Genomic DNA, 16,442 nt, shown 5'->3' on the forward strand with positions numbered 1-16,442 from the left:
AACGTCTGGTAGTGTAAAACCTGTCTCGAAACCAACACGAGCGGCCGGAAGGAAAGTTCCTCGTCTTGCACTCGACCGACTCTCCGACCCTCTGACTCACTCATTTACGAAAGAACCCTGCATTAAATACCCCGGAAATAACCCCCGTTTACACACGTCCGTACATAAACTGTAAAAAAAAGGCTTAGACCAATCAGGGACTACTTGTATATATAACTACGGTGAGTTGCGACCAATGGGATCGACTCACACACCCACCGCCGTGCCTGCCTATGCCAGTCACGGGAATACATCGATATGGCAAAATTACGTAATCAGTTCCTGTTCCGGATAAACATCTATCGTTACCTCCGCGGAGCGCAACAGATGTTACCTCTGAGGGAGCGAAACGTATCTCACTAAGGAAAAGTCGTAGCTTTCCGCTACAATAGTTTGGCAATAATCTCACAAACCACTATGTGGTGAACTTAGAACTATTGTCACACATGTTTGTAACATGAGGCCAAGTCTAAACTGCGGTGGACAAGCTAAGGAACCACTGTTCGACAAAAGGGTCAAGTATAGCGTGCTTTTAAGCTCCCAAAGCAAACTTTATGCAGAGTTGGAAGTGTGTGTGTAATTTGTTCTGGAGCTGAGCGTATTGCAGTAACCTCAGGAAAATGAAAACAGTAAGGATTGGCAGATATCGTCAGTTAATTCAAATTTTACCAACATTGTAATAGATATTGGGCCGCTAATGCCACTGTCAGCCGATACCAATAAATGCAAGCAGACATACAGTATCTGTGCAATACTAATCATTATAACAGGTAATGGTCTTGTCAAAAAGGTTGCAAGGAATAACTAAGTCCTTTGACTTTTCGTTTCTGGTTAAGCTGTTGTACCACAGAGAAGGGCATTCCTAATTTTATGCCATGTTTGTTTTTTTCAGACTGTGGTATCCTGCCAGAGAGGGATTCTATCTACCTTTGTTCTTTGCCTTGTGAGTATCAGCAGTTATCATGTAAATTCACTGCTCTTCTGTCCCATCAGTAGAGCTCGTACTCCATGGCACATTACAGGGAAAGCAAAGGGAACCATAATCGTTGGTGTGACAGCAATACTTGTGGTTATCACCTCTTCCAGATTACAAAGAATAATGTTCCTTCAAACGCAAGACCAAACACTAGAACAAGTATTAGAATATCAACATCAAGACAGATGTAGCTCAATTTTGTAATAGTTTTCTATGTTTAGTTGATATATATATATACATACACATACATACACATTCACATCAGTAGAATCACTTTGGCTGAGTGGTATGGACTCAGGACTGTGACATGTAGGTCCAGAGTTCGATTCCTACCTTTTGCTGATGAGTCCCAAAAGGACAAAACGGGTCATGAAGTGGAATTTTCTCTGGTGTGTTGATCTTTGAATTAGATTGTGATAAAGATGGGTTTTGCGGTTTACATTCGCAATAAAAATGTTAGAAGAAACATGAACGAAAGGGAAGGGGTCAATATCTGGCACTGTCAGATGACTCACTGACAAAATGGCAGCTCTCTGAGATGATATATCACCTCTTATATGTCTCCCAAGATGGAGGAAAGATTTACCATGGATAGTTGATGAGAGTTGTTAATTACTGGGATCCCTATCACATATTTAGGAGATGATGGTTTATATCATGGTTGTGCGGGATTCTTTCCCTATGTTTCCTATCGCCAATTTGTGTACCCCAGGAAGAAAATCTCTTCAGTATAGCTTTCATATGTCAAAAGTGACTACAGTTCATTGCCTACCTTGATCAGGTGTGTCGCCTTAACAAAACAAAAAAGTATAAATCCTGTCTCACCTAGCTTAAAATGCAAATATTTGAGGTATTGACCTAGTTAACCAAAAAAAGACAGACAACTTTGGCACGTAGCGTGTTTGCCAGGACCGATATTTGTGGACTCCAGTCAATATTATTCATTCTAAGGTGTATGGTATAGTGTATACATAATGACTCAGGTATTAGTGACTAGAAAATGAGATTCCTCAGGAAGTCTCTTGATCTGATTATTGAGGTTGGGGAACGACCAAGTTGCGACTTCCCATAAATTCTGAAGTATGAAGATCTCTGTTTAATCAAATACGACAAGATTATCATGACAAAAAGAAAAAAAAGCAAATTCTGCCTGGTTTTACAGCTCCTGGTAAATGGACTACCACTATATCTAACAACTGGACGGAGACAGCAGATCAAATCTATACTGTGGACGTGAGTTTCACAGTCATCAACGATGCAGACTTCTATGTAGTCGGGTTCAGCACGGATCAAGAAAACCTCCATCAGAAGAGGATAGAAAATGACATGGTAAGCCTTCCCCAAATTCCAGACAGGGATTATTCTGGAATAGGTACAAAACAATACCATCCACTGATGTTGCACTCTTTGTTTTGATTTTCTAAAGTTTAATATGCATGCGACATTGAAATGAATTTCTTTGGAGATTTCCATCTTCTAGTTTCGTTGGTAAATTTTACTTGATTATCGTCCAATCTTTGGGGTTGTTCTACGTACTGTTATATATAGTTATCTAAAAAAGAAAAAAAAATTAATGTTATTTTATTAAAATGGTTTAAGTTAGCGTGTAATGTTTGTTTCTCTCAGAAGTAGCTGTTGTTGGTTGAATAAGGTAATGGATAGAACACCAAGCTTTACCTCATATAGTAATATTTAAGCAAAACCCTCAGATTCTGAATTCAATAATTTGTGTTAACAATGGAAGTCACTCCAATTATGCAGAGGCCCAAAAGGGAGGGTGGCTGTGGTGTTATGTCATCAAAGAATGGGGTCCAAGGGTAAGGGTGTCTGGTCCTCATTGAGAAACTTACTGTTTAGGTTGTATGGAACATACACAGTATATATTTATCTACCCCACTCTAGTATTTTTATCATATTCTGTCTGCCATTGGGAATTGGGGGGTTGGATCCCCCAACAACACCCCCCCCCAAAAAAAGTAAACATGGTTGTCCCCCCATACCCTCATAAAGTTATTGTTGGACTGGAGTAACCATTGCAGTTTTAAAAGAATTTTTAAAGCATCATCCTAACATATAACATATTTATATAAACTAACACCCTCAAATAATTGGTGAAATATCTGATTATCATTATCAATTTGAAGAGGCATTAGGTGTTGTACCACAATTAATCGCTCCATTGACTTTACAAAAGTAAATTCATCACTTTCCAAGGCCTCTAGAGCATAGATAGAAGTTTTCAACTAACTTGTCCCTCCCACCATATGATAGCTGATGGCTTGGGGGCTATCACCCCACATTGAAGTTTTGCCACCATGTCAGTTTAGATATTGAGCTAGAAGAGGTCAAAGGTTAGGATAGTTCTCCCCAACCCACCTGCCAGCTGTCGCTGCAGAATTGTCTTGTTTCACCCAGGATTTTCAAGAACACCTTAAATCACCTTCCATCCTCCAGATTTTTAGACCATCAGTAGTTTATTTCATCCTCCTCACCATCGAAGCATAAAAAAGTATGATATTAACTGAAAAATGTCAATTCAGAAGGTCAATTTATGACTATTATCCGACCGTTAATCTTCCCAGTGGAAGTGCACTTCTCTTATTGTGGTATGGTAACATTAGAGAGTGAACCTCCACATACATGTAAATGTGGGATGTCCCTGAGATTCTGTACAGCAACACTTTCCATCAATATCTTGTTTTTTTTCTTTCTTATTTTTTACCCCAGACGGAATGGCGTTGGGATGAAAGGCACAAAAGTAATGTTATTCAACAAACATACACCAATGTAACTGCTGGGGTCTACTATTTCCTGGTGAGTTTTTGTTTGTTTTTCTTGTGGACATTATCAATATCCCATCTAGAATGTGTCCCTGTATGTACCATTGTCACTATAGTAGGTGCTGTTGTCACCATTGTGCAACCTACTGCCACGATGGCATGAAACATCAACCGGTGTCACCATGGCACTGTCACCACCGTACGTACCACCGTCACTATGGTACATACAATTCTACACAATTTTCATCGTGGTACATACCATTGCCACAATGGTGCCTACCATCTCTACACTGACATTGACACCATTGTTAATACCATTGTTAGCAAAATCAAAGTCCGTTTAAGGTCAAACAAAGCTCCTGTGAGCCACATTGCACGGTTGCCAGGTCCCCTCATAGAAATAGTGAAACAGAATGCTATAGTTTTGAAAGGCCATAGGTTACTCGATAGATATTATGAAATATTTTAACAGAACTAATTAAATTCATATGTTGTGCAGACTTGTCTATATGGGTCAAAAGTTTTGCTTTAGTTATCTCTTTTACATCAGCAGGGAATCACTAAACCATTGGCTTTTCTACCAGTTTAAGCATAGACCTCGGTATCTGTGATGATTGTTACATTGTGTTTTCCCTTTTACATTTTTCAGGTTGCACCAAATTATCCAGAATCATGTGCTGACCCTCATTGGGGTATTACACACTGTCCTCAATTTTTAGATCAAATTTTGGTCGGTGAGGAGAGCACAAGCAAAATCTCAACGACGGAGAATGACGGTAGGTTTTAACTTGTGCTGCTGCTGTTTCTTTCAATTAAAGTATGACGCGAGGCACAACATTAATTTTGATACATTGTAAACCGTTAATAATCTCTGATATCATTCAGGTTGTATTGTTAATGTTATTGAAATCCGACGCTATCCAGTCACAGCATCTGGACTACTTAATAACCTATCACACAGACCAATAGATCATGAGTACCTCAGATACTACACAAACTTGGAAAAGAATCCTACAGGTTTATGGCCCCATATAACATGTTAACCTGCGTCGGAAGTTTCTCAGTACAAATGGTGTTGAAAGTCATCCAAGGATGCTTTTATTTGTTCATATGAAGTTAAACAAACATGTTTGGTTGAGATTCTAGAATTTATGGATGAACATTGACATTCAGGCCTACACTCTCAGGATCCAAAGTCATCATTTATTAAGCCTTGAGATGCATTCCAGAGATTAAGCGTATTATATTATTATGTGTGATAGCTATTATTATTATAAATTATTATATGTAATAGCAATTATATTACTATAAAGTATTATATGTTATAAGCAATTATATTGTTCTAAATTATTATTTTGTAATAGCAATTATTTTATAAATTATTATATTTCATAGCAAATTATATTATTATTAATTATGATATGTTATAGCAATTATATCATTAAAATGATTATATTGTAATAGCAATGTTATTATGATAAATTATGATATGTCAATAGCTATGAAAACATTTCTAGCTCTAAAAATCTTCTTTCTACTCGGACTATAACATATCAAGACGACAATTCCGTCTAAAGTCGTCCTTTTTAAAAGAAAACAAATAGGTTTTGATAACGACAGATCCGTAGTGAGAAAGCAGGGAAATATATATTGCATCTTTTTCTATGTGGGCTAATGGGAAAGAACTTTTGCATTTGAGTTTCAATTCTGTGATATTTTGATGAACAAGAGCACAGATTTTTTTTGTCTAGAATAGAATTTTTTTTTTTAAATGGCCACCCCAGGGAATTGCAAGTTCTGATGACACTTGAAATAAGAGCACAAGCCCCGATGTGCTGTTGTGAAGGAGACCACCACAAGTTCAATTTTCCAGTCTAGCTACAAAATACCTTTGCTCTCTTGAAATCTGTTTATAATTTTCCCAATTTTTGGAGGAATGATATGCCGAAAATTTTATAGAGATAATGTCAAAAGAAGGGTGTATTGCTGATGATTTTGAAATAGAAATTACCCTCAAATCTATATTTTTCTTCTGGTCAATAGAGTTATTGTCACTTTTAATATGATTAGGGATAAAAAGTTTCAGTTCTCTGATTTATACCATTTTGGGTGCATGGTGTATCATCCATCATGTGGAGAGTACCACAAGTTCAATTTTCCAGTCTAGCTACAAAACATCTTTGCTCTCTTAAAAGTTGTCAATAATTTTCCACAGGTCATTCTTTATGTAGTCGGTTGACATACGTAGTCGATAAAACTAATGAACCTATTCCAGGTGTTTCAGTTTGTTTTTAATTTCAGCTATATCTTTGTGCAAAGAAATATTAAATTGTGGATCATCCATGATTATGTTACTACATGTCATTGTTGTTTGTTTATTTGCTTATTTATTTATTTAATTAGTTTATTTACTTTTTTATTATAGTATTAACCACTCCAGATAGTCATGAAAGAGTCAGCCTTCCTACACCATACATCATCTTGATTGTGACTGGGACAGTTTTCGTTCTCGTACTCGTCTGTTTTCTGTTCCTGTATTGTTGCTGCAAGTATTGTTCCTGCAAGTATTGTTCAAAATACTTCTGGTGCTACGGTAAGTGTGTCTTGAGCAAGGAGGGTTTTTTCTTTTAACAGTTTATCCTTAATGCAAAATCAGACATTTTTGTTATTGAGTTTAATTGTAAAAGTGTAGAAGTGTATTATAGATACAGTGAGAATGTAAGCTGTTCACGTAGCTACAGTTTCCTGGGTGGTCAAATCTGAAGGAGGTATAAGTGGGGCGGTGCCCAGGGTGCGGGGGGAGGGCTTAAATGATCCAATGTGTAGTTAGGTAGATGGGAAAGTGCAGATGTGGAGTGGGAGACAGGTAAAGTATCGTCGCTCCTAACTCCCCAAACCAGTAAGTTTTGGGGAATGCATAGGCAAGAAAGATAATTTAAAACTGAGTAGCAACTTGGACGTACCAAGCCATGCAATTATAAAATAGAGGATTTAGATTCTCCACGATCCAAATCTTTGAAGAAAAACTCTTTTAGAGGCTCCTCAATTTTTTTCACAACTTTTAAGTACCATAATTTCTTTCTCTTTTTCCCGCCTCCTTCTTTCTTGGGGGTGGGTGCGGCAGGGGATCAATTATGCTGTTGCAAACAGTTGAAAGGCATGCAGTACCTAAATTTTATATGGCATGGGTTTTCTAAAGTAGCCAAATCATGCAAGGAGCAGTAAAATCAATGAACTGTTTACTTGAGTACCTTTACTTCTATGGTCAAGGTTTTGACTTACAGATTCTGGGAGAAAATGTTTTCCAGAATTTTTATTGTTAAGCAACCTACTTCGGCTACCAGAGTATCTTGCCTATGTAGTATTAAAAATTACTTCATATCCTCATATCATATAACTGATTACAGTGGAGCTGTGGCCATTGTGCATATTAAGGAGTATGGCATAGATGAGCAAAACAGCAGTCACTGCATCAAAAGTAGAACAGGCAGTATTTTGGAAACTGTGGTCCCTTTTCATTGCTCTACTGACTATAGCTTATACCTTGTAGCCCCATAACAGAACAGTGTGCAGTGGAACTCTAGTACGGTAGCACATAAATAGGAACCATTCCCACAGTATGGAACTGTAAGGGTGCCATCAAAATGTCAAACTCTTTGGTAACTATAGTACCACATTGCAACAAAATGATTGATTCTTCAGTTAATATATTAACAAATTGCAACAAAGTGACAAAGTGCCTAAAGGAATCACGAAGGAAGGAATCAAAGACAATTTATATTATTCGGTAACCTCAAAACTCTCTAATATTCGATTTTTAAGTGAAACGCTTCCTGTTTGACGGAATAAACTCGCTTTGAAAATTGGCTCCTAAGGCCTCACCACAATGCACAGTACGCTTGGAATTCCATATTGATGACGTCATAGAGGAATAACTCAATCGAGCAGTAGCACTTTCTCTGTACAAACGCTGTACTAAAGCGCAATCAGTAAAGAACAATTTCATTGAGTTTTAAGGTTACTGAATGATATCAATTGTCTTTGATCCCTGCCTTTGTTATTTAAATCTGACCAGTGCGGACTTCAACCTTATGCTGCAGACTGATTATTTATCAAATGTCATTAAACTTAACAATTTTCAGCAAAAAGTGATAAATTGATGACTATACATATTTCACCAATTCAACAGTTTGCAACAGAATGATGAATTACATTCAGAAAATCATCATTTCAATACTTTATAGCAAAACGGTGTATTGATCTCGTAAAAATCTTGTCAATTTAACATTTTGCGACAAAATTCCTAATTATGCTCGCATTGATCGGAATGTCATAAATTCCAACATTTTGCAGGAAAATTATTAATTGATCATTCCGATAAATTTGAGGAAATCAACAATTTGCAGAAAGATCGATTAGATTTATTATGCTCACATCGGGAACGTCATAAATGTCAACATTTTGAAGCAAAATGATGAATTGCAGCAAAATTTCCGAAAAAGATCTTCATAGTTTGACTGCACCCTTAACAGTTTCATAATATACAGCCTGTCTTGAATTATAACACATTTATACTATCATTTAGTATTGAGTTTGGCCTTTCTTTGGGTGGAGGAGGTGGTTTGGGGAAGGGAAGGGAAGAGGTACAATCAAAAGTCAGCATGAAACTAGAACAGATCTTTTATCACATTGGTACTAAAGAGAAACTACCAAAATATTCTTGTTGTGTAAAAATATTCTTGTTGTGTAAAATATTCTTGTTGTGTAAAAATATTCTTGTATATGTTATTTTTTTGCTCTTTCCAGAAAACAATGAAAAAGACTTTGTGACTGTAACATCAAAATTCCAACAGCATACACCGAGGCCACTCATACCACCTGCAAACACAGCAAAGTACAGAATGATCTATCCCGAGGATAGTGTCTCAACCGTCACCGATATCGATATGTGTACGGTCACCTCGTCTTCGGCAGGTCCCGATTTCAGAAGGCTTGACCTACCTGATAGAGAGATGTACACCCAATTACAACAGGACTTTCATTTACCCCCAACTCCAGACGAGGGGTACCATGAAACATCTCATCCTCAAATGAGCGTGAACCCTTGGCGGTTTATTGGAGGGGCGGTCAGACAAGATAGCGGTATTTCCGTCGTGTCCAACGGGCATGTAGAAGAACACGGCATGGAAATGGGCTATGATGGTAACAGGTTGAGGAGACCCAATGGAGGTTATCACCCTATTAGTCAGCCATATGACCCCAACCAACTAAACTTGCCTCTCGGCGGTGTAAGGCGACAGATTTCGAAAGAAACCACTATGTAAAAACTGAAGAAGCGTTTTCAAGCAATCTTGTCAGTTAATACTTGCCATGTATTTGCATGTTCATATCTAAGACACAAGGATTCCAAATAGGAGTGGATTGGGGAAGAAACAGCTTAAACTCCGCAAGAAATGTTTCCGATTGATTTCAACCGTGGAAGTACAAGTCCAATCTCAGGGATTTTTGGGCTTGTGTCAAGGTTGATTTTTGGGTTGTTTTTCTTGGGTGGGGACAGCGGGGGGGTGTTGAGAAGGTAACAAGTTGTTATACTTGAACTGTACATAAATGGTGTACTTTTACATTGAAGTTGCCCTAGCCATTTGGTAGCACACTGGACCATTAAAGGAAGGATGAGGTATCTAATACCATAAATGTGTTGCCACAATCAACCTAAATTGCTCCAGAAATGATGAAATTCATGAACTTGCAACAATGCATGAACAATTTGCAAATAAGACAGTAAAACGATACGTTAAGTTTGTAGGATACAATTTTCTGTTTTAAATTGTCAGGAGACAGTTAGATAGATAGGGTATATCAAAGTATATGTTCATAATTATGAGTTGGCTTATATGACACAAAATCAAAACCCATTGCACTATAATTCTCAGGGGGGGACAGGGAGGGGGAATTATGTTATTCTGTTGATATTGTACCCTGTGTGTAATACTCTAACATTCTCACTTGACATTCTAATGCTCCTTCTTTTGGCTAGAAAACAGCATGCCTTAACCTCAACTTATACGATATTACCAAAAATCATGTTGAGCTACATTTTTCATAACTCCATCTGTCTTCCTCTACCTGCCCACATTTCTACCACCCCCCTACCCCTGCCCTCACTAACCACCCACCCCCCCCACCACATAAAATAAGCATTGACAATGGGCTTAGAATGCTGATCCAACAACTGTCCAATAAGATGGTCTGAAAGTCTTTCCAATCTCTGTCTTGTGTGCATGAAAAGGGGAGCAATATCACACATTGTGAAAGTTTTGTCATTTTTTGTACGTAATGCAGTTTGACAAGAGCGGAGAAGATATTTTGTAAATAAAACTTTTAAATTTTTTTTTAAGGGCATCATAATTTCCTCTGCGTTTTTTGTAAAAGTAAATCAGCTGAAATCAACAAGACGCTGTAAGGTGTTGTATGCACAGTGTTACTTGTTTAATTTTCTGTGATTGGTTTTATAGCAACAGGATTTTGTTTTTATACACAATAGGCTTGTACTGTGTTTATGGATTTACATAGATATATATAGATATACAGTTTTGTACAATTTTGAAAAATTACAGATATTGTTGTAACCACTTCTTGTCATACAATTTTCCAGGTAGATAAATAAAATCATCTGTGGGTGATATAATTTCAGTTTACATTTTACGCAAATTTCGTTTGTATTGGCAAGTTGATCATTCATGCGCAATGTGGATGAAAAATGTGAACCACTAACATGAATATATATGAAATTGTTTTGAGCCTCATAATTTACAAAATCATTTATTGAAATGATAATTTGATGGCTATTAGGAAAATAGTATTTCTTAAGTGTATATAACCAAACCATTTGGTTGTTAAAAGCTGAATCAGCAGTTGTTCAGTTTATAGCACAATATGTACAACAGTTTATGGGAATGATATGCCGAAAGTTTTATAGAGATAATGTTGTGAGAACGGTGTATTGGTGTAGAATTTAAAACAGAAATTACCCTCAAATCTATTTGTCGATAGAGTTACTGTCACTTTAATATGATTAGGGATAAAAAGTTTCAGTTCTCTGATTTGTACCGTTTTGGGTGCAGGGTGTATCCATCATCTTTGTTCCATACTTGGGGTGTAAGTTTTGTACCTGTATTCATATAGCTACAAATAGGACTTTGTCATCTGTAGCTATCTTAATTGTCAGATCCATGCTTGTTCAGTGCTAGAAGGCAATGTGTTGTACCTGCATACCCATCCAAGCTACATAAGAGGCTTCCTTGTGTAGCAGGATTCATTCCTTTTGTAATCGTCAAGTCCATGCTGGCATCTTTGCATTTTGTAATCATCAAGTCCAGAAGTCCACGCATGCTGAAGATTAAATGTGTCTGGCTGTATGCTAGCACAAAAAGCTACAATAATAGACTAACTTCTGTAGCTGGCTTTTTTCAGTGAATATCAAGTGTTTTTGCCTGTTTGCTAGCACAAAAAGCTACAATAATGGACTAACTTCTGTAGCTGGCTTGATTCAGTGAATATCAAGTGTTTCTGCCTGTTTGCTAGCACAAAAAGCTACAATAATAGATTTACTTTTGTAGCTGGCTTTATTCAGTGAATATCAAGTGTTTCTGCCTGTTTGATAGCACAAAAAGCTACAATAATAGACTTACCTCTGTAAAATAGATAGATATATAGATAAATAGCATTTATAAAGCCCAGCTTCTATAAGTGCCACAGCAACACAGACTTGCACAGATGGGCTAGAATACACACAAAATTAGACCATATCAATCTTATTGTAAAATTGTAGACTATTTGTGAGGAACATATGTTTTAATTGGTGTTTGAAGGGGTCATGGCCTTCACCTAGGCGAATGTTGGTAGGGAGCGAATTCCAAAGCTTTGGACCACTGAAAGCAAAAGTCCTGGTGGTATAATTTGTGTGGACACTCGGGATAACAAGGAGTAACTAAATACCAAATCATTTTTTTCTTTTTTTCTTATTGAAATATACATTTTGTACATATTTACAAAAAGGCTGTAGATTTTCTCCTTTTACTAGCTGCATTATATTGAGTTTAAAGCTACGATCATTATACTTCTATCAGTAGCTAGCTGTAACATTTAATGTGTTGGAGTGCAAACTCCAAAGAAGGAATATTTGGTTCATCAGTATACTGCTTTGGGCAAAACTAAAACATCACAAAACAACAATCTCTGTTGGAATTAAGGGTTCTTGCATAGGATTTGTAGAATATTAAATGTTGTTTGTTTTTTCAACTTAGCTGAAAATGTTTCTTCTCCTAATACTAGACCTACTGCAGGTATGAATCATTTTAGTTCCTTAGTTGGCTGTTTTTAGGTACATGTAGAACGGCTGACAGAAGTATGAAGGTCGGTTCGGGGGGGGGGGGGACATGGGGAGGATGGAGGTGGTTCCATGGTACCTAAGGAAATATCTACATGTCCTTTGCATTAATACTTATGATCAATTTATTCATTTATGCTACTTGTATATCAATAACCATTTTTTCTTTCTTCTGACATTTGTCTTTAATAGTGCTATGTAGCTGCCTGAAGGCTGTTTGTACTTTTGTGATTTTTGGTTGTTGGTTTGTAAAAATGACATAGATAGAGTTACATATTTTTTATTACTTTAAATTATTCTGCTTTTGTTTGCTTAACTACAGCAATCAAACTTTATATTGCATTTTATGCACTTTGGCATCACACAGAAAAACAAAATGTATTCAATTAATTTACTTTTGGTATTCATTGTATATTTTGAATAGAAAACATCACTTTTTAGTATAGATTGAAATATTGATCTAGATCGTACCACGCATTAAGCATCATCGAAAAATTTTACTTAACCGTAATTAATAATGACTCAAGCATAATCACAGTACTTATGGATAAGATTCCATTTTCTTTTCTTTTTTTCTCTTTCATCTTTAAACTCTTTGCTTCTGTTAAGTCTTCACATTTGGAGTTTGCAGGTCTGTTACCATGCCTCCACACAGTTTTATTATGTAGATCAATTCAGCAGATACTGCACAAATCTTTGGGCATAGTGAAAGTTGTGACAGGTGCCTCGCAATCCTTCAGCAGCAGTATTCTCTGTTGTATAAACTATTTTGTAATTTGTAGAATTTTATATCTCCTCCTGTTAGATGATCATTGTTCTTACATAAGAGGCCAGTTTTTGTCTGAAAAGTGTTTATTGTCGTGGCTTCTGGTTAGGTTAGACAATCTTTCGTAGAGTAGGATGCTAATATTAAAACAGAATCGTCATAGAGACACTAATATTAGCTTTCATTAAACAGGGCAGTACCATTTTGTATTATTAGTTTGTATTCATATGCCGTGGCAGGTATTGTAGGTGCAATCAAGTTAATGTAGAATCTAAAGATGTTTGTGTGACTGTTAAGGAGTCTTTCATAGTTTCAAGCAAAAGAGCAAGTTCAGATGTTGGTTAATTTGTAACAAGTCATACTGAGTAATGAGTATGGTTGTTAACAATATATCAAGTATAGTCGAAGGACCCATTTCGTTCCAGTACCTATTGATACGCCCCTCGGGAAATGTCATGATTTTAATACCATAGCAACAGAAAGTAAACCTAGATTTGATTTTACCAGCTTGTCTCTCAATGTGTTTTTTAAAAAGTGAAATCAAACCATGATTTTCATTTTTACAGGTTGGTCTAGTTTTCCTGTTAGCTTTCTTTATGTCAGCTCAAATTGATAAATGTTTTTTTGTTGATTGAAAAGAATGAAAGAAATTCCCCTAACTTAATTTTGTTATGACCTCCTTTTTTTTACCTACTTTTTTTTGGGGGGGGGCGGGGTATTAGTTATAATTTTTATTAAAACAAAAGGATAGTTTAGAGATAAGTGTATTGTATGGAGACTTCCATAATATGTTTACAAACTGTGCCGTCATTTGCAGATAGACTTCTAAGGAAATTGCATACACCTTTCTTTCTAATTTGTATAGATGTGAATGTTGTTAATACATCGCAAGAAAGCTACAGATGTTTTGAGTAGAGAAATTTATTAAAACAATGGGTAAATTTGCTCATTCAAAGTCTTTAAATGCGTGCATAATTGACACAGCCTTGCTAATGTATATTCTGGCTACAGGGGTGCAGATTAAAGAAACTGTAATGTCATCAAAGAAAGTAGTATTTATTTTGGTATCTTTGCCATATCAGTGGAATGGAAATTTAGAATATTTCAGTAGAAAATATTTGAAAGATGGCGGTACGCTTCCATGAAGCGGTGACCTATAGCTTGATGTCATTTTCATGTAAACAGAGAGGCAATTTTTTTACAATATTAATCATGAGAAAGGTGTGAAATGTACTCAGAGAGGAAATAGGAAGTAGTGAAGTTTGGGTGGGTGGATGAGTGGGTGGGTGAGTCAGTCAGTGGGTGAGTGAGTCAGTCAGTCAGTAGTCAATCAGTCAGTCAATCAGTCAGTCAGTCAGTTAATTGTTAATGTGAATTTACAATAACTGCACTCTTTACAAGCATCTAGATTATTTTACCATCCTAAACATCTCCCACATTTGGAAAAAAAGGTGTTTGCTAAATGAATTCCATATATTTTTCATTCAGTTTGATAATGGAAATGAAACATTTCATTGCAATTAACTGTAATGAACTGTATGTACAGTTTTTTCTTCAAAAGAATGAGCTAGTTTGAAAGAAATAACTGTCAAACCTTTTGAAAACTTGCAACATGACACAAAGGTAGTCTTGGATGCTCATTTTTTGTCTTTCCCTTTTTGGCATAAATGTAATAACAGCCATTTTAGTATTTTTCGGACAGTGGCAGTGCCACATGTTTATTTTTCTTTCTGTGAATGAGGGATGGCTTTGTAACAGAATTTTTGTGAGCTGAGTATCTCATGGATATTTCATCTACTTTCTTCCAGTCTTAATTATCTGTATTCAACTTGTGCCTTTATCTATGTGTGTGTATATGGATGAGTTATATATTTTTCAATTTGTTAAGACAAGAGTTGGCCTATGTAGTGATTTACCCAGAATATGAGAATAGATTTGCAACATATCGTATACAGAGTATCTAGAGTGTTCATCTTTTTTTCCAGATGTATGGATTGTCTTATATATTGTAGCCAAAATAAAGCACCTTGTAGTGTTTATATTGTAGCCAAAATAAAGCACCTTGTAGTGTTTCAGAATACCCCCATCCCATTCATTCTTCCCACCCCCCCCAAAAAAAAAAAAAATCCCAAGAGAAACAAATCCAATTTTAGTGTTTCAAGAGTTAATATCACATCTGACAATGTGAAACCTGTAGTAGACTCATTGTGAAACAGGATATGTTCCCATGTCAAACTCTCAGTAGAAATATATATCTTTCCATTTTCATAAAGTTTATGGCATGACCGTTAAAAATATCTGACCATATGTGTGTGTGTGTCAAGCTGTCCCTCACTTTTCAATGTGTGTGTGTGGGGGGAGGGAGGCAGAAATGCATTTCTGCCTCCTCACTTTTTCAATATTAAATGTCGAAATCACGACAGTACATATCTCAAAAATTTAGGCACAGGAAAATCATTAGTCTCCATGAACAGTTAAAATTTAGGAATCAAATTGTCAACAGATTGATACAACAATAAGTAGAGATTGAGAAGTCCAATTGGACTTGCGAGGGAAAAGTCCAGATGTTTGATGGATATAAAGCTTGTGGAGATTTTAGATGAAAACTGTTGATTGTTCATTTTTAACCTCCAAATACTTGTATCAACTTTTTAAATTGAAGAAAAAGCATTAAAACAAAAGTCAAACTTTTGAGATAAGAGAGAAATTTAGAAAGAAGTTAGTCAACATTGGGAGAGAAAATTTTGAGAATTTTCAACATCCTGTCTGGGTAAGGCAACAACTGAAATCTGACTAGTTTTCTGTCCATCACTTTTTGATAGCTTCGTATGTCACTGCATGGAAACTTTTGTTTCTAACATGAGAAAAAGCTGGATTTGATTGCCCCAAAAACTGAAATAAAATGTGATCTCCCTCTTCCAATTTCAAGTGTTCATTTTTTCTTTTCGTTTATGACTAGAATGAAAATCAATCAACTTGGTTGAAGGAAATGGAAAAAATAGCAGATATTTCCAAAACCGAACACTACACACATAGGCGTAGGAGGCGGGGGGGGGGGGCTCCTACTGAAAGAAAAATAACTTGCAATGATGCAGCTAAAGGAAATGAATAGTTTAAAAAATATTTCCTTGATAATTAAAATCAAGTTCTAAGGCCGACTAATTCGCCATTACTAATGTAAAAGAGAATTTGACATAATTGGACCTAATAATGCTTTTTGTCCATCTACATAATACATTTCGTTGTTTACATTAGCATCCCGCGGTATACTGCGCAATTTCTACGGACCGAACGGTACACGATGGCATGCAATGTAATAACCGATGCATGCTGATATGATATTGACAACAACATGTTAAACGCGCGCGGAGCGTGCAAAAAATTTAGGTTTTATTTTTCGGGCAAGTCGTTACAGCCCCCAAAATCAAATTGGGTTCCTATGACTACACACATCGACAGTTTTGAGGCTGTGGAACCGCCATTTTCATGCTC

The 16,442-nt window shown here is 36.3% G+C and overlaps 1 protein-coding gene across 3 annotated transcripts in view; it reads left to right on the top strand.

Moving 5' to 3' along the window:
* The window catches only part of LOC139961057 (uncharacterized), a 40,041-nt gene extending 25,134 nt beyond the window's left edge, over positions 1–14,907 (top strand). For all 3 annotated transcript variants that reach the window (XM_071959899.1, XM_071959898.1, XM_071959897.1), the window contains exons 7-12: positions 932–982; positions 2,178–2,344; positions 3,743–3,829; positions 4,445–4,571; positions 6,221–6,388; positions 8,602–14,907. In XM_071959899.1, the coding sequence (XP_071816000.1) occupies positions 932–982; positions 2,178–2,344; positions 3,743–3,829; positions 4,445–4,571; positions 6,221–6,388; positions 8,602–9,119 (1,118 nt within the window). In that variant the 3' untranslated portion in view covers positions 9,120–14,907. The remainder of the gene's footprint in view (positions 1–931; positions 983–2,177; positions 2,345–3,742; positions 3,830–4,444; positions 4,572–6,220; positions 6,389–8,601) is intronic.
* Positions 14,908–16,442: the final 1,535 nt, after the last annotated feature.

This window comes from Apostichopus japonicus, chromosome 20 (assembly GCF_037975245.1).
Source record: "Apostichopus japonicus isolate 1M-3 chromosome 20, ASM3797524v1, whole genome shotgun sequence".
Classification (NCBI taxonomy): domain Eukaryota; kingdom Metazoa; phylum Echinodermata; class Holothuroidea; order Aspidochirotida; family Stichopodidae; genus Apostichopus; species Apostichopus japonicus.